Source organism: Hyla sarda, chromosome 11 (assembly GCF_029499605.1).
Source record: "Hyla sarda isolate aHylSar1 chromosome 11, aHylSar1.hap1, whole genome shotgun sequence".
NCBI lineage: Eukaryota > Metazoa > Chordata > Amphibia > Anura > Hylidae > Hyla > Hyla sarda.
The window spans coordinates 96,902,968-96,926,794 of record NC_079199.1 but is presented as its reverse complement, the minus strand read 5'-3'; the positions used below and the strand labels follow the sequence as shown (position 1 = coordinate 96,926,794).

The 23,827-nt window shown below is 45.0% G+C and overlaps 1 protein-coding gene and 1 long non-coding RNA gene across 9 annotated transcripts in view; one reads left to right on the top strand and one right to left on the bottom strand.

Annotated features, from left to right (window-relative positions):
• Nucleotides 1-9,038, top strand: part of TAGLN2 (transgelin 2) — a 42,924-nt gene extending 33,886 nt beyond the window's left edge. For both annotated transcript variants that reach the window (XM_056546459.1, XM_056546460.1), the window contains exons 2-5: nucleotides 3,592-3,798; nucleotides 5,716-5,881; nucleotides 6,070-6,172; nucleotides 8,190-9,038. In XM_056546459.1, the coding sequence (XP_056402434.1) occupies nucleotides 3,616-3,798; nucleotides 5,716-5,881; nucleotides 6,070-6,172; nucleotides 8,190-8,331 (594 nt within the window). In that variant the 5' untranslated portion in view covers nucleotides 3,592-3,615 and the 3' untranslated portion in view covers nucleotides 8,332-9,038. The remainder of the gene's footprint in view (nucleotides 1-3,591; nucleotides 3,799-5,715; nucleotides 5,882-6,069; nucleotides 6,173-8,189) is intronic.
• LOC130295599 (uncharacterized) overlaps nucleotides 1-23,827 on the bottom strand; it is a 205,758-nt gene that overhangs the window by 181,542 nt on the left and 389 nt on the right. For all 7 annotated transcript variants that reach the window (XR_008848928.1, XR_008848929.1, XR_008848930.1 and 4 more), the window contains exons 2-3: nucleotides 19,261-19,329; nucleotides 9,458-9,822 (exon numbers count right to left, since the gene is read on the bottom strand). This is a non-coding gene — a long non-coding RNA (uncharacterized LOC130295599). The remainder of the gene's footprint in view (nucleotides 1-9,457; nucleotides 9,823-19,260; nucleotides 19,330-23,827) is intronic.

The following is a 23,827-nucleotide window of genomic DNA, read 5'->3' as shown; positions in this document are numbered from 1 at the left end:
CTCCCAGCATGCCCGGACAGCCAACGGCTGTCTGGGCATGCTGGGAGTTGTAGTTTTGCAACATCTGAAGGTCCTCAGGTTGAAGATCACTGTCCTATACTTTACATTGTATTTGGTTCAGAATCTTTATTTTCTAGATTTTTATCCTATAAAATTAGTTGCGTCTTATATGCCGGAGCGTCTTATATGACGAAAAATACGGTAGTTATTAGGTCGCCCTAAGAATTTTTTCTAAACTAAGTAACCCTAATTCTGATAATCTTTCTGGGTACTTTAGTCCTCCCATTCCCATATTACTCTGGTTGCCCGTCTTTGAACCCTCTCCAACTCCACTATATCTATCTTGTACACTGGTGCCCAGTACTGTACACAGTATTCTATGTGTGGTCTGACCAGTACTGTACACAGTATTCTATGTGTGGTCTGACCAGTACTGTACACAGTATTCTATGTGTGGTCTGACCAGTACTGTACACAGTATTCTATGTGTGGTCTGACCAGTACTGTACACAGTATTCTATGTGTGGTCTGACCAGTACTGTACACAGTATTCTATGTGTGGTCTGACCAGTACTGTACACAGTATTCTATGTGTGGTCTGACTAGTGATTTGTACAGCGGTAGAATTATTTCCTTGCTGTGCCCATCTATGCCCTTTTTAATGCCCCATGGAAATCTGTAAAGGGATCCCTCTACAGGCAATGTGATGCTCAAAAAGAGATGGGGGCTACAGAACCCAGATAAAGATTTCAGTTCCCCACCCTCCTTGTATAGTAGCTCATCGTTACGGCTTCCGTGTAACACAAACAGGACATGGTGGGGGAGTTTCCTGTGGGTTGCGAATATCCGGACCTTTCAGAAGGTGAATAGTTCAGTTGACTATCGTTGAGATTTTACATAACCCATAATGTTTTTTTACAAGTTAGGACATGTGGTCTGTGCTGTGTCTTAACCGAAGTCTTAAAGGGTATTATCCCACCATAAGAACTTAGTGTACGATCAAGGGGGGGGGGGGAATCTGACTGCTGGGACACATGTAATCTCATGAACAGGGTCCTGAGTCACCCATCAAAATACAGCGGCGGACACACATGTTCACTGTTACTTCATTGTCTATGGGAGCTGCCAGAAATAGCGAGCATTGTACTCGGCCATCTCCGGCAGATCCTACAGACCAGGAATGGAGCAGCGGTGCATGTGCTCTGTTCCAATGGGAGACCCAGGACCCTGTTCTAGAGGTCATGAGGCGGTCTGAGGAGTCAACCCCAACAATTATCCACTTCTACTAGTGGAATAAGACCTTTTAAAGGGGTACTCTGCTGCTCAACGTTTGGAACAAACTGTTCCGAACGCTGGAGCCGGGAGCTTGTGATGTCATAGCCCCGCCCCCTCATATCACACCCCGCCCCCTCAATGCAAGTCTATGGGAGGGGGCGTGACTGCTGTCACGCCCCCCCTCCCATAGACTTGCATTGAGGGGGCGTGACATCATGAGGGGGTGAGGCTATGACGTCACGAGCTCACGGCTTTAGCGTTCGGAACAGTTTGTGGTGCCCATATACATTAAAATGAATGGCCGGACTGACAAGACCAGATGACCATTCCAGGTCTATGGCAGTGTCCTGACTCGTCCCTGACTGCAGATGTCAAGGGAATAAAAGAGTGACACTGGTGTTCTACATAGACAATTACTTTAAGGGTAGGTTCACACCACGTTTTGTACTTACGGTTCCCGTATACGGCTGGGAGGTCCGGTCGGCTGCGTTTTTGGCCATATGCGGTTTCCCGACTGTAGACAAAAAACGCGGTCGACCACGTTTTTGCCTGTGGTCGGAAAAACCGCATACGGCCGGAAACGCAGCAGACCGGAGGCTGCGGTTCACTTCGGTCGGCTCATAGACATGCATTAAATACGGTTCCCCTATAGAGTGCGGGCACCGCGATTAAGCCCCGCCCTCTCCTCCCAGCCGTATACGGGAACTGTAAGTACAAAACGTGGTGTGAACCCATCCTATTATGAATGGGTGATGTGTAAGCAGTTGCGCTGTCATGTAGAGTTGACTGTGGAGGGTTCCCAGCAGATGGGACCCTTTAATAAATTTTGTTCTTAAGCTTCAAGGGGCTGTCCTCTTTAGCAAACCTGAAACTTAAGTAAGATGAACATGAAACAGGAACTTAATTTATCCCATACGCATTAGAGTTGCAGCATTAAAAAATATGCTACTGAAAAAATATTGAGTTTTTGTTTTGCCAAAAACATGATTTTTAAAGAGAACTTGTCATCACTTTCATGATGCCTAAATTATCGCCAGATAGGGCAGTTCCCTATGGTTTCTCTCTGCCCCACCAGCCTTGATTCAGGGGTTTCTCACTGTCTGGGATAGCACCCCAATGATTAGTGGTTCAGGCAGTATGAAACCAATGACCGGTTTACTTTAAGTCCTATTTAAAGGGGAACTCTGGTACTCTACCCATGCACGGAATGGCCACTGCTTTGTGAACAGAGCTGTGTTGACCAATGCACAACGCGGTAGCCGATATGCCCCTCTGTGTATCTCTCTGGGAGAGTGGGAGATACAGGAATGCTATATCTCTGGCTCTCCCATAGAGATGCATTGAGGGAGCTTGTCATCATGTGGTCAGCTGTGGTCGCTTCGTGCATGGGGTGAGCCAGGGTGGGGGGCAAGAGAATCCCAGTGGTCAGACCCTCCGCGATCCGACACTTATCCCCTATCATGTGGATAGGGGATAAGTTAAGTGCTGGAGTTCCCCTTTAATAGACCATTATATTGGCCATATACATGAAATTCATTAAAGGGGTACTCCTCCCCTAGACATCTTATCCTGAATTCAAAGGATAGGGGATAAGATGTTTGATCGCGGGGATCACGTCGCTGGGACCCCTGCGATCTCTGCTGTGGCACCTCAGACATCCGGTTCACGGAGCGATCTTCGCTCTGTGCCGGATGGCTGGCGATGCGGGGCGGAGGCTCGTGACATCACGGCCATGCCCCCTCAATGCAAGTAACGCCCCCTCCCATAGACTTGCATTGAGGGGGCGTGGCTGTGATGTCACGAGCCTTTGGCGTTGCACCCGACGCTCTAAAAAAACACTGTCAGACATCTTATCCCCTATCCTTTGTATAGGGGATAAGATGTCTAGGAGCGGAGTACCCCTTTAATGTTGGCCAGCAGATTTGTATAATAAAACAAGATTGTGCGAAAACCCAACCTGTCCAGTCCCTAATGTTAATGTCTCTGGCGCCTTTCCATGGAATTACACATCCAACATATCTATCTTGAAGTTAGAAAAGACAGCTTTCCATTTTTGTTCTTAAGCCTTAGGAAAGATATAAATGTTGTTTACCATCGGCTCATGCTCAGACTCCCTTATATTTATTTATTTAAAAAAAAAGGGGAAAAGGAAAATCTATGTTAGCCTTTTAGGAGCATATTAGCAAGAAACACCATCTGTCTTTTTATACTGGGTCTGGATCCTCCCATTGTGTTCTATTGCATCATATTCCTAAATCTCGACATTTCGGTTTGGTCTTCGAGTTCTTTACCTAGATTCTTGTTTCCTCCTTACAGAGACCCTAACCACCAACCACTAAAATGGCAAACAAAGGACCATCCTATGGACTGAGCAGGGAAGTTCAGTTGAAGATTGATCAGAAGTATGACCCCGAGCTGGAGAACATCCTGACACAGTGGATAGTCGCTCAGTGCCCTCCTGACTGTGGGCATCCCGAGGAAGCAGGGAAGTCTGGTTTCCAGAAGTGGCTGAAAGACGGCACAGTGAGTACGATGCGTCAAAATGTTTTCATATGAAATCTACGTAGACACCACCAGAGACCAACTCTCCAGAACTACCGCTGGGCTCTTGGCGTTTACATTAAAGTTTAAGAAAATAAGCCGAGCCAAAGATTTTGTCTGAGAATTGGTTGTGACAAGGTCTGGAGATTACGATGCTGGCTGTTAAAGTGCGGAACTTAAAGGGAAATAAAACCCAAATCTGATAAATGGTGTCTTGGAAGTAACATTGTTTGCAACATCTAAGCCAAAAATGTCATCTATTGGAATACTTTAGACTTAAGTGTGTTTGGTGCCTGCAGTGGGAATAGTCATATCGGTCTTGGGACCAAAAGTGAAACGTTCAAACGTGGTTCTGTGTTCACAATGAGAATAGATCCGGCACCACCACTTTGGTTACTGTATGCACTAGTTAGTTTTGGAGTACAAGTCGGCCGACCCTGTCCTGCATGCTACTCCTTCATACCGAGGTGCTCAGGTAAACATGTAGCAACTATATCCAAGGTAGGAAGGACAACAAGCACTCAACAAGGTAGGTATGTGGTAGTGGTGGGGGGGGTTATGAACTTTATTGCAGGGGGGGGGGGTTCTGTTACGTAACACCCCTGCTATCAAGTTCATACCCCCTCCCCCCAACATTCCTTTGTTTATGCACATTTTGGCGATACCAGAATAAAAGAAATCTTCAGAAACGGTGAGTGCCTGTTGTGTTTTCTACCTTGGATATAGTTCCCAAACGTGCTGCTAGTTTTTAGATAATGTTGGATTTTTCTTCACACTTTGAAGCTGCTCCCACTTAAATTTCTCCCTAAGTATACCCTAAAACTTGGTGGGAAAAACTAGATAAATCAATGACTAAATAGTGCCACCTAATGGTCGAAAACTAAGTGCTAACATGTCATGACCAAAACAAGCTGCATTATTGGAAACATTTCGACAAGGTGGACAACGCTTTATAGGGCAAAAGAAGGATATAATTGTATTGTTGTGAAACCTTTCCAGAATCCCCAAATTATGGTACAGAGCCTTTGAATAGAACAATATTAAAGGAGAACTCCAGCTAAAATTAACTAAATAGCTGATCGTGGGGGGAAGGTCCGACCACATTAATTTCTATGGAATCGACGAAAAGACCAGAGTACAACACTCGAGCATCCTTAACGCTCCCATAGAAATGAATAGAGCGTGCCCGGTCTACTGGTAGATGACACGCGCTCCTTACTGAGAGAGTCGAGGACTGTTCAGGAGATAGCGGGGGGGGACCCAGTGATTAGCTACTTATCCCCTTTCCACAGGATAAGTTAAAGGTGTACTCTGGTGGAAAACTCTGGTGCCAGAAAGTTAAAAAGATTAGTCAGTTATTTCTATTTAAAAAATATTTGTCCTTCCAGTACTCATTGGCAGCTGTATACTAGAGGAATTTCTTTTCAGTCTGACCACAGTGCTCTCTGCTGACACCTCTGTCCGTGTCAGGAACTGTCCAGAGCAGGAGAAAAACCCCAATAGCAAACCTAGGCTGCTCTGGACAGTTTCTGACACGGACAGAGGTGTCAGCAGAGAGCACTGTGGACAAGACAAAAGAGAAATTCAAAAAGAAAAGAATTTCCTCTGTAGCATACAGCTGCTAATAAGTACTGGGAGGGTAAAGATTTTTAAATAGAAGTCATTTACAAATCTGTTAAACTTTCTGGCACCAGTTCATTTAAAAAAAAAAAAAAAAAAAGTGTTTTCCACGGAAGTACCCCTTTAATTTTGGCTGGAACTTTTCTAAAGGCATTTTCCATACCCATCATATTATTTTAAAGTTCTCCTAAAATGCTATAAAATGGCGAAAGGTCGTAGGTGGATCACAAAATGTCTAACCAAATTTGTCTCCGTATTTATTTCTTCTAACCACTTTAGGTACTTTGTCACTTGATCAACTCTCTTGCCCCCGGTTCAGTGGCCAAAATCCAGTCATCAGCAATGGCCTTCAAACAGATGGAGCAGGTGTCCCAGTTCCTCAAGGCCTGCGAGAAATACGGCATTGCAGCTACTGACTTGTTCCAGACAGTTGACTTGTGGGAAGGTATGGAAGCCATTTTGTTAAAATTATCGGGGCCCATTCCTTTACTGGCATGGTGTTTTACATCATCATCTCTAATATCGTCTTGTTCATAACGTGTTGTAGACATACATGTGTAAATGAGGACTGGCAAAAATAAAAAATAAATGTAAAAAATCCCTTTTATATAATATTTTTCTTATCTTCCACAGGAAAGGACATGGCCAGTGTCCAGCGGACTCTGATGAACCTGGGTGGTATTGCGGTTACAAAGAGCGATTGCCAGTTCCGTGGAGATCCCAACTGGTTCCCAAAGTGAGTGCTTTGCACCAAATCAAGTGTTGCAAGGTTTGACTATTTAAAGGGCGTTCCGAACGCTGGAGACAGTGCCAGGAGCTAGTGACGTCATAACTCCACCCCCTCATGTCACGTCCCGCCACCTCAATGCAAGTCTATGGGAGGGGGCGTGACTGTTGTCACGCCCCCTCCCATAGACTTGCATTGAGGGGGCGTGGTGTGATGTCATGAGGGGACGGGCTATGACGTCACTAGCTCCCGGCTCCAGCGTTCGGAACAGTTTGCTCCAAACGTTGAGCTGCGGAGTACCCCTTTTAAGCACTATTTCCTATATTGGGACTTGGATGTTGGTTAAATACCCGAGTTAAGCTCAGTCCCAGGAATCCACCACCATTAAGTTCCTTAGAAATAATTTGAATATCTACTAATTTTATGAAAAAATGCCCTTTCCAGGGCTCCATAGGGACATTTCCTATACACTATTCAGTGCAATTGTACAAATCACTATCATGCTATCTGAACCACAAGTCATTGGGGTGGTCCCTGGTGGCTTCTGCCTGCCCCATAGGACTTGATTGATAGATCTCTTCCCTATACACAAACTGGGAAAGAGATCTATCAATCAAAACGTATCCCCTATCTGGAAAATAGAGGATAAGTGTCAGATTGCGGTGGATCCGACTGCAGCGTGAGTGTAGGGGTTTGTCAACCACGGCACAAAGCTGCAGCCAATACGCCCCCCTCTATGCATCTCTATGGGAGAGGTGGAGATATCCGAATGCTGTATCTCCGGCTCTCCCACAGGGATGTATGGAAGGGGCTTGTCGGCCACAGCTTGATGCCGTGGTAAACACCCACCCATGCAAGGAGCTAGGGCACTGCACAGGAGATAGCGGGGGATCTGACCCTTATCCCCTATATTGTGAATAGGGGATATGTCTTCTTAAACTGCATAACTCTTTTTAAGTAGCTGGGAACCACCTTGATGACAGCATGAAAAAGTAGGCAAAAAAGCACGGACCTCCAGCTGCTCCACTTGTGAAAATGAAAGGTGCATAAAACTTGACTTTTAATCCATAAGGTTAAAAACATCGTATATCCATTGACATAAGACACACAAAGAAGAAACAACAGACACGTTTCGAGCCGAATCTGGCTCTTAGTCGTGGCATGTTTTTAACCTAATGGATTAAAAGTCAAGTTTTATGCACCTTTCATTTTCACAAGTGGAGCAGCTGGAGGTCCGTGCTTTTTTGCCTACTTTTTGTTCAGCAAAGTATAAGACATGAAAGATTTACAAGGCTGTTAAAAATGATGCGTAAATCTTACCTGCTGAAAACTTAAAGGGGTACTCCGCTGCTCAGTGTTTGGAACAAACTGTTTCGAACGCTGGCGCCGGGAGCTTGGGCCACCATAGCCCCTCCCCCTCATGACATCACGCCCCTCCCCCTCATGACATCACGCCCCTCCCCCTCATTACATCACGCCCCGCCCCCTCAATGCAAGCCTATGGGAGGGGGCGTGACAGCTGTCACGCCCCCTCCAATAGACTTGCATTGAGGGGGCGGGGCTATAACGTCACGAGCTCCCGGCGCCAGCTCCAGTATTTGTAACAGTTTGTTCCAAACGCTGAGCAGCGGAGTACCCCTTTTAAAGCTGCACTCCACCCCTAGACATCTTATCCTCTATCCAAAGGATAGAGGCTCATGATGTCACGGCCACGCCCCCTCAATGCAAGTCTATGGGAGGGGCGTGGCAGCCTCGCACAACCCTTGTCATCAGGCAAGGAGTGAACTAGGCCCAGAGCGAAGTTCGTTCCGTGCACCTGCAGTGCCGCAGCGTGGGGACCCCCGCTATCAGACATTTTATCCCCTATCTTTTGGATAGGGGATAAGATGTCTAGGGGCGGAGTACCCCTTTAAGGACTAAGTCCAAAAAGTCCAGTTCTATTTTATTTTATTTTTTTTTGTTTTTTTTAAGTATGGTAAACTCTATTTGTTCCTTCCTGGTATAATAAGTTCTTCACATCTTTTAGGAAATCCATCGAGAACAGACGTGAATTTTCCAAAGATAAATTAAAAGAAGGGCAGAGCGTCATTGGTCTACAGATGGGCACCAACAAAGGAGCTTCCCAGTCTGGAATGACCGGCTATGGCATGCCAAGGCAAATCCTCTGACCGACCAAATCACCAAGATACACCTGACCAGATTACCAAGCAGATTATCCACTCATCTCCTAGGTCCTCTCTCTCTCTCTTTCTTTCTTTCTCTTTCCTCTCGGGACAATACCCACCCCCCTAGATTTCGGCATCAAAAAAACCTGTAGACTCCAAACATGGTCCCACATATGCCCTCCCCAAACCATTTTTGCACCGTTTTTAAGAGAAACTCGCAAAGTATTTAATTTTTAAATGTCTAGGAAATAAACGGGTTTCTTTGAGGGTGCAATGTGATGCCTTAACATTCCACACTCTCCTGCTATGCTGTTGTTTTGTATATTCGTGACCAAAATCAAGTGGATTTTTTTTCCTAAACTTGGTTCTCTTAATCCTGTGGTTGGTGAGATCTCCTCCTGTAGAGCGACCTCCCCCAGGCTTCATTGTCATTGAACCAATAGTGCAAAAGGGAACGCAACTATGAAGCTGTTCTTTGTGGTCTATTCCTATTGACAGGTATGGGACCTGAGAATCCCACGTCTCTGCATCCAATACTGTTAAATATATATATTTCTGATCCAAATAAAGACCAATCTATGTTTATAAATGTGAGTCTTCTTGGCCGATAACTGTAAAAGTCTAATTATAATTTTCTTCGGGATTAGGGCACCTGCAAAATGTCCATAAAACCCAATGTGGGTAGTGGGTGCAAAATAGGTCTACATATAAATATGAGTTATATTAAATAAATGATTTACATTACTTATCCTGTACTGATCCTGAGTTATATCCTGTATTATACTCCAGAGCTGTACTCACTATTCTGCTGGTGAGGTCACTGTGTACATACATTACTTATCCTGTACTGATCCTGAGTTATATCCTGTATTATACTCCAGAGCTGTACTCACTATTCTGCTGGTGAGATCACTGTGTACATACATTACATTACTTATCCTGTACTGATCCTGAGTTATATCCTGTATTATACTCCAGAGCTGTACTCACTATTCTGCTGGTGAGATCACTGTGTACATACATTACATTCCATTACTTATCCTGTACTGATCCTGCAAATTTCCTTTAAACTTAAAGCGTACCTGTCATATCACAGAACAAAAAAAAAATCCTTCTGTATGTTACTCACTGGGTCATGCAGATTCTTTACATGCTGCTCACTCATTCTGACATCCACTGCTCTGGAAGGGGCGTGTCCAAGGCAAGCACTGAGCCCGCCCTTATTCACCATGCATTCACTTCCTCCCTGAGTCTGCTGTGCTATGCTGGGTCTCTTCATCCAGTCAATGCAAGCTCTATAACCTTCTCTCTGTTTTCATGCTGCAGTCTGATAGGACAGGAGTGAGCACAGAGGAGTGCTAGTCCCGCCCTCACTTCCTGGACTTTGTCGCAGCCTGTGTTTCAGCACGGACAAACATGATGCTGCAGTTGGACAGGATTGTGTTCTGGATGGTATGGGGATCCCCCAGTGGTCGTCTTTTTAAGCCATCATTTCTATAAAAAAGGAGATGAAAATAAATTATGAAGCATATTAGAAAGGTTATCGTTTTGCCAAAGTGTACAACATAATCTGACAGTGCCCATTTAAGAAGATTTACAAGACTGGGATAGACAATAACATACATACAATACATAATAACATGAGGGCACCATAAAAGTGTAGAGTAAAGTTAAAGGGGTACTCCGGTGCTCAGCTATAGCCGGGAGCGTGTGATGTCATAGCCCCGCCCCCTCAATGCAAGTCTATGGGAGGGGGCATGATGGCTGTCACGGCCCCTCCCATAGACGTGCATTGAGGGGGCGGGGCTATGACGTCCCAAGCTCCCGGATCCAGCGTTCGGAACAGTTTGTTTCAAACGCTGAGCAGCGGAGTACCCCTTTAATGGGGTATTCTGGTGTTCTAAAACAAATATTACATTATTTGGGCTCCCCTGTGGCTCCCATTTAGCTCCTTTTGGTCCCTTGAAGCCTATTTCCTCTGTCTGCTTCAGAGACCAAAGCTCAGAGCAGGGCCTGCCCATGCAGCCAATCACTGGCCGAGATGGGACACTTCTGTGGCCAGTGATTGGGCAAGCCGGGTTGGTCCTGCTCTGAACTATGGTCTTTTTAATGGGGTACTCCACATAAAAACATTTTGTTTTTTAAATGAACTGGTGCCAGAAATTACTTAATCTTAATCCAGTACTTATCAGCTGCTGTATGTTCCACAGGAAGTTCTTTTCTTTTTGAATTTCCTTTCTGTCTGACCACAGTGCTCTCTGCTGACACCTCTGTCCATTTAGGAACTGTCCAGTGTAAGAGCAAATCCCCATAGCAAACCTCTCCTGCTCTGGACAGTTCCTGACATGGACAGAGGTGTCAGCAGAGAGCCCTGTGGTCAGACAGAAAGGAAATTCAAAAAGAAAAGAACTTCCTCTGGAGCATACGGCAGCTGATAAGTACTGGAAGGATTAAGATTTTTTAATAGAAGTAATTTACAAATCTGTAACTTTCTGGCACCAGTTGATTTAGGGTGCATTCACACGCTATTTGGCTCTTCTCGGCTGTCCGTAGCAGATTTTCCACGGCGGAATTTACGCTGCGGAAAATCTGCCGCAAGCCCCATTGAAGTCAGTAGGGACTGTGGTGGATTTTCCGCAGCGTAAATTCCGCCACGGAAAATCTGCTACGGACAGCCGAGAAGAGCCCGCCCACTTTCAAATACGCAGCGGAAAACCCGCAAGAACAAATAGCGTGTGAACGCACCATGAAAAAAAAATGTTTTCGAGTGGAGTACCCCTTTAAGTGGCAATGTTTTATTTACTTAGTGTGTTTGATTCCAGCCCCTAAAAGAGAATTTAGGAGCAGGTAAAAGTAGGGAATAGTGGAGGAGGTCTTGTGTTTTAAGTTGTGATACACATAGTAATTTTTCTATTGAATTGGAGTACTTGGCTGGCAGTTTGTAGATTCTAAGCAGTGTCACCTTGTCTGAATTCATTAAAGGGGGTACTCCGGTGGAATACATTTTTTTTATTTGTATTTTTTAAATCAACTTGTGCCAGAAAGTTAAACAGATTTATAAATTACTTCTATTAAAAAAATCTTTACTCTTCCAGTACTTTTTAGCAGCTGTATGCTACAGAGGAAATTCTATTATTTTTGAATTTATTTTTTTGTCTTGTCCACAGTGCTCTCTGCTGACACCTCTGTCCGTGTCAGGAACTGTCCAGAGCAGCAACAGGTTTGCTATGGGGATTTTCTCCTGCTCTGGACAGTTCCTGATACGGGCATCAGGTGTCAGCAGAGAGCACTGTGGATAAGACAAAAAAGAAATTCAAAAAGAAAAGAATTTCCTCTGTAGCATACAGCTGCTAAAAGGTACTGGAAGGGTAAAGATTTTTTAATGGAAGTCATTTACAAATCTGTTTAACTTTCTGGCACCAGTTGATTTAAAAAAAAAGTTTTCCACTGGAGTACCCCTTTAAGGATTACACAGTGCAGTGGCTTTACACATTGTCAAATAGAATTTAAAATGTAGTGAGTTCTATTATAAACATATTCATCGTTCAGGGCCTACAGTTACCGGTGAAGGTAAATATTTTGTATAACATACAACAAGCAAAGATCTATGGCATCATTCGGTATCTGTTTAAGCTCCATGTGACATCCGCTAAAATTACAGCATAAACAATTGGTGAAGAGAAATACAAGTAAAGCTCAGGTGTCTGATAAGTGATTTGTGTTGACTGGAAAGCCTTTGCCTACACCGAAACATAAAAAAAAAAAAAAGATAAGAAAACTATTTTTGACTGTCAGTCTATGCACACGGCAGAATTTCCACTTGCGGAATTCTGTCATCAAATTAAAGCCCATAGACTTCTATGGGATTCCGCACTCCCATTCACACTTCTGAATTTCCGCAAGCAAGGGGGCGGGTGTGATGTCACGGGGAGCGGCCCTGAACACGGAAGCCCGCACACAGCCGTTCGGAACAATAAACTTCTGGACGCTGGCGAGCGGAGCTCCGGAAGCAGAGTACCCCCTTTATAAAAAAAAAAAAAAAGTTGGTCCAGCCCTGCTTGCCCGATACAGGGCAATATCTATGAAAAATTCACCTGCACAGCGCCTGGAACTACATGTCCCGGGCATCGGGCGATAGGATTTCCACATCCCCGAGCTGTGCCCTCTGCACTGAATACTATGGCGGTGGTGTTTGGTAAACAGGGTATTGGGTGCCCATAGACCATTGCTTCCCAACCAGGTTGCCTCCAGCTGTACTACAACTCCCAGCATGCCCAGACAGCTTTTGGCTTGGATACAAAAATGTAAATTAAAAAAAATAAACAAACAAATAAAAAAAAAACACATTCATAAGACTGCATGAGAAGATGTGCAAATTATTAAAATATAACTATTGATTCTGAATGGCGAATGGTGTAAGTGAAAAAACTAAAGCCAGAAATGAGGTGTTTCTTCACATCGCAGTCAAAAAAGGAATAAAAAGTTACCATAAAGTCCTATCTACACCAAAATGGTAATAAAAAAAAAAAACAGATCACAAATACTGAGCCCTAACAAAGCTCCGAAAACTTGAGTGAAAGTCTTAAAGTAGTGAAATATACAGAAGACTATACAAATTTGGGTTGGTTGTGATCTGATGAATAAAGATAATACGCCAATTTGACTTTATTTTTATTTGACTTTTTTTTTTTTCAATTTCACTTCACAAACAATTTTGGACAGAGGTGTCAGCAGAGAGCACTGTGGTCAGACTGGAAAGAACTACACAACTTCCTCTGGAGCATACAGCAGCTGATAAGTACTGAAAGGATTAAGATGATTTTTATATAGAAGCAATCTACAAATCTGTTAAACTTTCTGGCACCAGTTAATTAAAAAAAAAATCTTTTTCTCTGGAGTACCCCTTTAAAAACAGCTCAAACAAGATGGCAGCCCCCATAATAAAGTCAAATTTTTTTTATTATTATTTTTTATTGCAATCTAAAAGAGATTAGAGAAAAAGATCACGTGTCAGTGTTTGTCTCTAATCAGACAAGAGATATCTAGGTGACAAATTCCCTTTAAGCATTTTATTAGAAAGTACAATTGGTTCCGTAAAAAACAAGCCCTCGTGTGGCTCAGAAGATAACAAAAAACAAAAGTTATGGCTCTTAGAGGAGTCAGTAACATAAAAACTTGATTTAAACAATAGGTCATTTTCTCATGACACATTCCCTTTAAAGGGGTACTCCGGCCCTAAAACATCTTACCCCTATCCGAAGATGTCTCACCGCGGGGGTCCCGCCGCTGGGGACCCTCGCAATCTTGTATTCGCCAGCCACCTGTTTGAGCTGCACGCCGTGGTGCCAGCTCACAAACAGCCGCGTGGCGACCACAGGGCCGGAGTATCGTGAGGTCACGACTCTGTGACATCACACGGGGCGGAGTCGAGACCTCACGATACTCCGGCCCCGTGGTAGCCACCCGGCTGTTTGTGAGCTGGCACCGCGGCGTGCAGCTCAAACAGGTGGGTGGCGAATACAAGATTGCGGGGGGACCCCCCGCGGTGAGACATTTTATCCCTTATCCTTTGGATAGGGGATAAGATGCCTCAGGACCAGAGTACCCCTTTAAAGGGGAACTTCACTGTACAAGTGTTTCGAATGCTGGGTGCCGGGGTCATGATGATACGGCCACGCCCCTTGTTATGTCACATCACGCCCCCTCAAAGCAAATCCATAGGAGGGGGTGTGGGGGCCGTCACGCCCCCTCCCATATACATGCATTGAGGGGGCGCGGCCGTGACGTCACGACCCCCGCAGCCCGCACCCTGCGTTCGGAACAAAATGTTCCGAACGCTGGATCAGTGGAGTACCCCTTTAAGTGGCATCTCCGCTGTTAATCCCTTCAGCCTGCAGTGCCAGAGGAGAACTACCCAGTCTCTATTGGATACGTCCCAGGTTTGAGGAACGCTCCCAATGATAGCCTGGTCGTTGCTTAAACTATTCCCGTGGCAGTGCCCCTCTCCAGTGTAAAGCGCCCCCTCGGCCTCAAGTGTTTTCTTATGTAAGTGAATAAAGATGGATGTTTTTCTGGCTGTTACTAAGAAAAACGGGTTCTGAGAAGTGCTCTGTTATTTTTTCTGCCTCAGACTTCATACAAGTTACTATGTGGAATTTAGCGCAGTGGAGGCTGCACACACCGGGGTGACACACCCAGCTTTATGAAGAGATAGACACTTTTCTCTGTTCCTGAACTACATTTCAGTAGATAAAGTGCCTTAATGTCATTGGCCTGTAATCTAAGTGAGGACTCTACATAGAGGACTTTACAATGCCCAGTATGATGATTATACCTCCCAGTATACAAATCACAACTCCTGAGCCTGAAAAAGCAAGGAATGCTGGGAGCTCAGATATAAAGCATTCAGAGTTATGAAAACAGTTGTTGTCTATAATACAGGATATAACTCAGGATCAGTACAGGATAAGTAATGTAATGTATGTACACAGTGACCTCACCAGCAGAATAGTGAGTACAGCTCTGGAGTATAATACAGGATATAACTCAGGATCAGTACAGGATAAATAATGTAATGTATGTACACAGTGACCTCACCAGCAGAATAGTGAGTACAGCTCTGGAGTATAATACAGGATATAACTCAGGATCAGTACAGGATAAGTAATGTAATGTATGTACAAAGTGACCCCACCAGCAGAATAGTGAGTACAGCTCTGGAGTATAATACAGGATATAACTCAGGATCAGTACAGGATAAGTAATATAATGTATGTATACAGTGACCTCACCAGGAGAATAGTGAGTACAGCTCTGGAGTATAATACAGGATATAACTCAGGATCAGTACAGGATAAGTAATGTAATGTATGTACACAGTGACCTCACCAGCAGAATAGTGAGTACAGCTCTGGAGTATAATACAGGATATAACTCAGGATCAGTACAGGATAAGTAATGTAATGTATGTACACAGTGATCTCACCAGCAGAATAGTGAGTACAGCTCTGGAGTATAATACAGGATATAACTCAGGATCAGTACAGGATAAGTAATGTAATGTATGTACACAGTGACCTCACCAGCAGAATAGTGAGTACAGCTCTGGAGTATAATACAGGTTATAACTCAGGATCAGTACAGGATAAGTAATGTAATGTATATACACAGTGACCTCACCAGCAGAATAGTGAGTACAGCTCTGGAGTATAATACAGGATATAACTCAGGATCAGTACAGGATAAGTAATGTAATATATGTACAGAGTGACCTCACCAGCAGAATAGTGAGTACAGCTCTGGAGTATAATACAGGATATAACTCCGGATCAGTACAGGATAAGTAATGTAATGTATGTACACAGTGACCCCACCAGCAGAATAATGAGCTGGAGTATAATACAGGATATTATACTTTTTTCCAGCCCCTCCGCCATAGAAAGACACTGCCAAACATCTCTGGTGGGGGCTCATATTGCTAAAAACAAAGGGATTGGGTACGTTGAAATTCACCAAGCCTGAACCATTCTTTTCCCTGAAATGTCCCACTGGGGAGAGTCAATATGTCCCATACAAATTAGATGGTCGGATGAATAAAAATGTCACTGTCACTTTAAAAGAACTTTTGACATAGAATAAAGGCATGTCAAAAGTTTTGATTGGTCAGGGTCAAGCTGGTGGATGGGAAAACCGGGTGCTCTCATATCCCATCCAGACCCGGACCCAATCTCATTCATTTGAATGAGCCGACTGAAGTCAGATAGTGACTCCGGTCGGCTCATTTTTGCCCAGTATCCAATTTTCTGACCGGACTGAAGACAGTGGTATGATGCGGTTTTCAGTCTGTCCAGGAAACCATATACAGGGCAAAAATGAGCCCACCGAGGTCACTATCTGACTCAGGTCATCTCATTCAAATGAGTGAGATGGGGCCCAGTTTTCCCATCCCCCAGCCGAATCCGGTCCTCGAATGGACAAAACGTGGTGTGAACCCAGCCTAAGTCAATGGGGCCTTCTCTATCGTGTGCAGAGAATTCTATAAATTGATCAGGATCTGAACACTCCGTCCCCGGCTGATTGAAACTTCTGACATGCCAGAAGTTTTTTAAAGTGACAGGTACAATTGGTCAGTCAGGTACACTTGGTCAGCTGACTAGTACAGTGAAATCTGAAAACCTCATTAAAAGGGTACAACGCTACCCCAGCGTTCGGAACATTTTGTTCCGAATGCTTAAAGCGGGCAGTGGGGTCACGAGGCATGCCCCTTGTGATGTCACGCAACGCCCCCTCAATACAAGTCCCATAGACTTGCATTGAGGGGGTGTGGTGTGATGTCATGAGGGGGCGTGGCCGTGATGTCACGACCCTCACCGCCCACATCCAGCGTTCTAAATGAACGCCGGGTGTACAGAGATCGCAGGAGTCCCAGTGGCGGGACCCTTTGGATCTTTTGGATAGGGGATAAGATGTCTAGGGGCAGAGTACCCCTTTAAGGAGGGAACAGCAGAGCGGCATGGTACCGCTAACAGTAAAACACATGGTTCCTCTAACAGGGTGATCTCCACGCCAAGAAAAATTCTTTGGAATCTGTGATATGTACGGCCATTTCGCCATAGAAACAAAAACAATTAAAGGGGTTGCTGGAGCTCAGATATAAACGGAGCCGGCTGCCGAGGGCTGGGGCCCCCAGAGTCTGCTGTTTGGACAGATGTTAGCAGCTGGGGAATAATGTGGGGCAGCTGGAGGCTCAGGGAGGGGATACATCCATATTAACTACTGTTCTGCCAGCCGGGAGAAACTCATGTATACAAAGAGAAACTCCATGCAAAATACATACATATATCTATCACTGTAGTGCAGTGGTCTTCAACCTGCGAACCTCCAGATGTTGCAAAACTGCAACTCCCAGCATGCCCGGACAGCCAACGGCTGTCCGGGCATGCTGGGAGTTGTAGTTTTGCAACATCTGGTGGTCCACAGGTTGAAGATCACTGCTGTAGTGTATTAATTAGAGATGAGCGAACTTACAGTAAATTCGATTCGTCACGAACTTCTCGGCTCGGCAGTTGATGACTTATCCTGCATAAATTAGTTCAGCTTTCAGGTGCTCCCGTGGGCTGGGAAAGGTGGATCCAGTCCTAGGAGACACTTTCCTAGGACTGTATCCACCTTTTCCAGACCACTGGAGCACCTGAAAGCTGAACTAATTTATGCAGACTAAAGTCATCAACTGCCGAGCCGAGAAGTTCATGACGAATCGAATTTACTGTAAGTTCGCTCTTCTCTAGTATTAATGCGTTCTAGCTAAAACAAATCATCTCCGTTAAGTCCCGGCCGCACCGTGTCATCTGCACAAGTGAATACAGTAGTAATATGTTTAAAAATATTTTGTTTGGAATCTGATAAAAAACAAAATTCTAACAGTCCTCCATCTGTGGGGTAGTATCAGGGGCTGTCATTACGTCTCCCCTTAGGCTTGTTACCAGATGGATAGAGACAGGGAGGTGCACAGACATTTTGGGGGGCAGGCGCTCAAGTAGAAAAAAAAAAAAGGGCACTTCTAATTAATAAATGTTTGTAAAAACCTTACATACAGTATGTTACACGCACAAGTCCTGATGTAAGGGATTTCTGTCAGTCATGTCAGCTGAATAGGACCCACATCACCCCACAAAGGTCCCAATCAGTGAGGACATTATTGGGCAGGTGCATTAAAAGGGCAGGGGCTTAAAGGGGTACTCCGGTCCTGAGACATCTTATCCTCTATCCAAAGGATAGGGGATCAGATGTCTCACCGCGGGGGTCCCGCCGCTGGGGACCCCCGCAATCTTGTATTCTCCAACCACCTGTTTGAGCTGCACGCCGCAGTGCCAGCTCACTAACAGCCGGGTGGCGACCACGGGGTCGGAGTATCGTGACGTCACGACTCCGCCCCCGTGTGACGTCAACCCCCGCTATGCAAGTCTATAGGACTTGCATAACGGGGGGGTAACATCACACGGGGGCGGAGTCGTGACGTCACGATACTTCGGCCCCGTGGTTGCACCCAACTGTTTTGTGAGCTGGCACCGCGGCGTGCAGTTAAAACAGGTGTGTGGCGAATACAAGATTGTCGGGGTCCCCAGCGGCGGGATCCCCGCGGTGAGACATCTGATCCCCTATCCTTTGGATAGGGGATAAGATGTCTCAGGGCCAGAGTACCTCTGTAAGCCTCCTTTTAAGTCTATGTGTCCCTGGATAGAGGGCTATGGTGATATCACTCAACGGTCCTGTATCATACAACTTGTTGTATTAAAGGGGTACTCCAGCGCTAAGACTTCTTATGCCCTATCCAAAGTAAAGGGGATAAGATGCCTGATCGCGGGGGTCCCGCCGGTGGGGACTCCCGTGATCTTCCACGCCGCACCCCGTTAGAATCAGCCTTCCGAAACGTGTTCGCTCCGGGTCTGATTACTAGCGATCACGGGGACGGAGCATAGTGACGTCACGACTCCGCCCCCTAAATGCAAGCCTATGGAGGGGTGTGACAGCTCCGGGGGCTTATTCTAATGGGGTGCAGCGTGGAAGATCACGGGGGTCCCCAGCGGCGGGACCCCCACGATCAGGCATCTTATCCCCTATCCTTTGGATAGGGGATAAGATGTCTTAGCACCGGAGTACCCCTTTAATTGCAGAAATTGCGCTGTGTGAACATACTCTTACTGGAACGTTTCAATGCCTTTATCGTAACACAAGGGGGTCATACCAGACACTGAAAGCAAATGCTCACATATTCTTGGGACTTAATGAGCAATATTTTTGACTGATTTGTTTCTCCCTATAATACATATCATGACCCTTCGAAACATTGATCAAAATCATCTTTATTATATGGCACTTCAATATAAGAATAGAGAGGCATATAGGATGTTCTGTATTAGTTGCAGACAGTACCTTACAGTCATCTGGTTTAAATCCGGAACTCTGCGTTTCAAGTGGTTTCTGCTGGTAAAACACTGACATCTAGAGGGAAAAAGTGATCATTACATCTAGGCTGCTTTACATGTGAAAGGGAACGTGTTGTCTATAGATTTTACTTTTATTGATAAGCACCAGATGCTGAAACATGTTGTTTCTAATCTGTTTCTATTCTACTTTCTGACTGTAATCTTTTCATTTCATTTTTAAAGGGGTACTCCCCTGAAAAAATTTTTTTTTTACATCAACTGGTGCCAGAAAACAGATTTAAACAGATTTGTAAATTACTTATATTAAAAAATATGAATCCTTCCAGCTGCTGTATGATCCACAGGAAGTTATTTTCTTTTTGCATTTCCTTTCTGTCTGACCACAGTGCTCTCTGCTGACACCTCTGTCCATGTCAGGAACTGTCCAGAGCAGGAGCAAATCCCCATAGCAAACCTATCCTGCTCTGGACAGTTCCTGAGACAGACAGACAGAGGTGTTAGCAGAGAGCACTGTGGACAGACTGGAAAGAAATCCAAAAAGAAAAGAACTTCCTCTGTAGCACAAAGCAGCTGATAAGTACTGGAAGGATTAATATTTTTTAAATAGAAGTAATTTACAAATCTGTTTAACTTACTGGCACCAGTCAAAGCAGGTCGGGCCCGGCTAATAGCGCGCCTTTAGATGCATTGTTCAAAGTTGATAGCCACGTTGAAAGTGAAACTAAACTACACCCAGCTAGCTCAGTGAGCTGTTCGGGACCACCCCAGTGAAATCCCGGCATCCCGAACAGCTGTAGGACACAAGGAGGGTCCCCTTACCTTCTTCCTGGTGTCCGATAGCTGAATGCCTGAGATCCAGACATGAGCAGTCAAGCGGCAGAATCATTGATCAATGGTTTTCTATGAGAAACCATTGATCAATGCAAAAGTGCAGTGTTGTAGCCACTAGAGGGGGCTATAATACTGCAACAAAAAAAAAAGTGGAAAAAAAAAGGGAATAAAGATCATTTAACCCCTTCCCTAATAAAAGTAAGAATCACCCCCCTTTTCCCATAAAAAAATAAACAAAAAAACTGTGTAAATAAAAATAAACATATGTGGTATCGCTACGTGCGGAAATTTCCAAATTATAAAAATATATCGTTAATTAAACCGCACGGTCAATGGCGTACGTACAAAAAAAATCCAAAGTCCAAGCGTATTTTTGGTCACTTTTTATATCATGAAAAAGTGAATAAAAAGCGATCAAAAAGTCTGATCAATACAAAAATGCTACCGCTAAAAACTTCAGATCACAGCGCAAAAAAATTAGCCCCGTGCGCGGAAACATTTAAATGTTATAGGGGTCAGATGACAATTTTAAACGTATAAATTAGGCATCGACCGATTATCGGTTTGGCCGATAATCGCGATTTTGGACGTTATCGGTATCGGCGATTACCTTGCCAATAATGCCCCGCTCCCCCATCGCCTCCCCCATCCCCGGTGTTATAATTACCTGTTCCCGGGGTCCGCGATCCTTCTGGCTCCTGCGCTGTTGCTGTGCGCTGCGTAATTATGAGTGATGTCCCCAACGCAACGTCACCGTCAGTACGCACAGTGACAGCGTAGGACGCCGACGGAGCCAGAAGGATCGCGGACCCGGGGATGGGGGAGGCGATAGTTTAGCGGCGGTATGTGGGCAGAGGGTGGGGGGGAGGCGATGGGGCAGCGGCAGGATGTGGGCAGAGGGTGGGGGGGGCGATGGGGAGGCGGCAGTGGTATGTGGGCAGAGGGTGGGGGGAGGCGATGGGGCAGCGGCAGGATGTGGGCAGAGGGTGGGGGGGGGCGATGGGGCGGCGGCAGTGGTATGTGGGCAGAGGATGGGGGGAGGCGATGGGGCAGCGGCGGTATGTGGGCAGAGGGTGGGGGGGAGGCGATGGGGCAGCGGCGGTATGTGGGCAGAGGATGGGGGGGAGGCGATGGGGCAGCGGCGGTATGTGGGCAGAGGGTGGGGGGGAGGTGATGGGGCGGCAGCAGTGGTATGTGGGCAGAGGATGGGGGGAGGCGATGGGGCGGCGGCGGTATGTGGGCAGAGGATGGGGGGGAGGCGATGGGTTAACTGTGATGGTTAAACTCAGTACAGGCAGGGGAAGAGAAGCGGGTGGTGGCGGCGGTCTCTGGCACCGCAAAAGCCGCTGTAGTTCACTGATTTAAAGCACCCGCTTTAAATCATTGATCTGCAACGGCTTCTGCCCCGCCGGGGGGGGGTTTGAAATAGCCGATAACTTATACTGAAATATCAGTATAAGTTATCGGCTATCGGCCTGAAAGGTGACAGATTATCGGTATCGGCCCTAAAAACCGATATCTGTCGATCCCTAATATACATTTTCTGCATGTAGTTATGATTTTTTCCAGAAGTACGACAAAATCAAACCTATATAAGTAGGATATCATTTTAATTTTAATCGTATGGACCTAGGGGGCTTGTTTTTTGCGCAACCAGTTGTCCTGCGTAATAACATCACTCATTTTACCATAAAATGTATGGCGCAAATAAAAAAAATACTATTTGTGTGGGAAAATTAAAAAGAAAACCGCAATTTAGCAAATTTTGGAAGGTTTCGTTTTCACGCCGTACAATGTATGGTAAAAATGACATGCGTTCTTTATTCTTTGGGTCAATACTAGAGATGAGCAAAAACTTACCGTAAATTCGATTCGTCACGAACTTCTCGGCTCGGCAGTTGATGACTTTTCCTGCGTAAATTAGTTCAGCTTTCAGGTGCTCCGGTGGGCTGGAAAAGGTGGATACAGTCCTAGGAAAGAGTCTCCTAGGACTGTATCCACCTTTACCAGCCCACCGGAGCACCGGAAAGCTGAACTAATTTACGCAGGAAAAGTAATCAACTGCCGAGCCGAGAAGTTCATGACGAATCGAATTTACTGTAAGTTCGCTCATCTCTAGTCAATACGATTAAAATGATACCCATGATAACATACTTTTATATTATTGTTGCTCAAAAAAAAATTGCAAACTTTTTAACCAAATAAGTATGTTTAAAAACCTTCTATTTTGACGACCTATAACTTTTAAATTTTTCTGTATAAGTGGCGGTTTGAGGGCTCATTTTTTGTGTCATGATCTGTACTTTTTAGAGATACCACATTTGCGTATATAAAATTTTTATAAAAAAATATAATAAAATGCGACAAAAAAAGCAGAAATGTTTTTTTTTTTTACGTTCACCGTACGGGATCAATATCATTATATTTTAACAGTTCGGACATTTACGCACACAGCAATACCAAATACTGTATGTGTATTAGGTAAATTTTTTTTTTTTTTACACTTTATGGGGGTAAAATGGGAAAAAGGACATTTTACATTTTTATTGAGGAAGGGGATTTTTTTTTTTTTACTTTCATTTTTTTACACTTTAATAGTCCCCACAGGGGACTATATATAGCAATCTTTGATTGCTAATACTGTTCAGTGCTATGCATAGGGCACAACACTGATCAGTATTATCAGTCATCTTCTGCTCTGGTCTGCTCAATCTCAGACCAGAGCAGAAGACCCCGGGAGACGGCTGGAGCCAGGTGAGGGGACCTCCGGCCATCATGCTGGATGATTGGATCCACGCGGCAGCACTGCGGCCGATCAGATCATCCATTTAAAGTACCGCACTGCAGCAGATGCCGCGATCTGTATTGATCGCGGCATCTGAGGGGGTTAATGGCGGACATCCGCGCGATCGTGGATGTCTGCCATTACTGGCGGGTCCCTGGCTGCTGATAGCAGCCAGGACCTGCCACAAGCACCGGTCATGACGGAGCGTAAATGTATGCCATGGTGCATTAAGTACCACGGCACCATGACGTGCATTTACATCCATTGTCGTTAAGGGGTTAAAGGTAAGGAGGATAAGAATGTAAGTGCAAAAAACGGAAAACCCCCTGGTCCTTAAGAGGTTAACACACCAGAGTGATGGCTGCTTTCAGCTGGCAGACATTACCCCTTAGATCAGTGATCTTCAACCTGCGGACCACCAGATGTGTCAAAACTACAAATCCCAGCATGCCCGGACAGCCGTAGTTTTGCAACATCTGGAGGTCCGCAGGTTGAAGACCACTGTCTTAGATGATCAATGTCAATCACAGCAACTAAAGGAAACAAATGAAGGTGACAATGAGATCTGGGTGCGCACTAATGAGCTAAAATGTGAATATATAAAAAGTCATCAAAAATTCCCCTCAAAACAATAAAAGGTACTGACAAAAACCCTTATACAGCCCGGTATAGAGCCCTTCCCAATAATATTTTTGTTGGTTGCACCGTACATTTTAACAGTAAATTGAAAGGTGTCCTTACGAAGTACAATTGGTCGTGCCAAAAACAATCCCTCTTATAGGTCTATGGGGGGGAAAAAACGAAAACGCAAAAAAATAAAATTGTCCTGGACACTAAAGGGTTAAGATTTCTTCCGCTGGAATTAGATGAAAGATCTTGTTGGCCGCAGGTACATGTGAATACCGCCCAAGGCTTCATGTACACCGCCATATTGTGG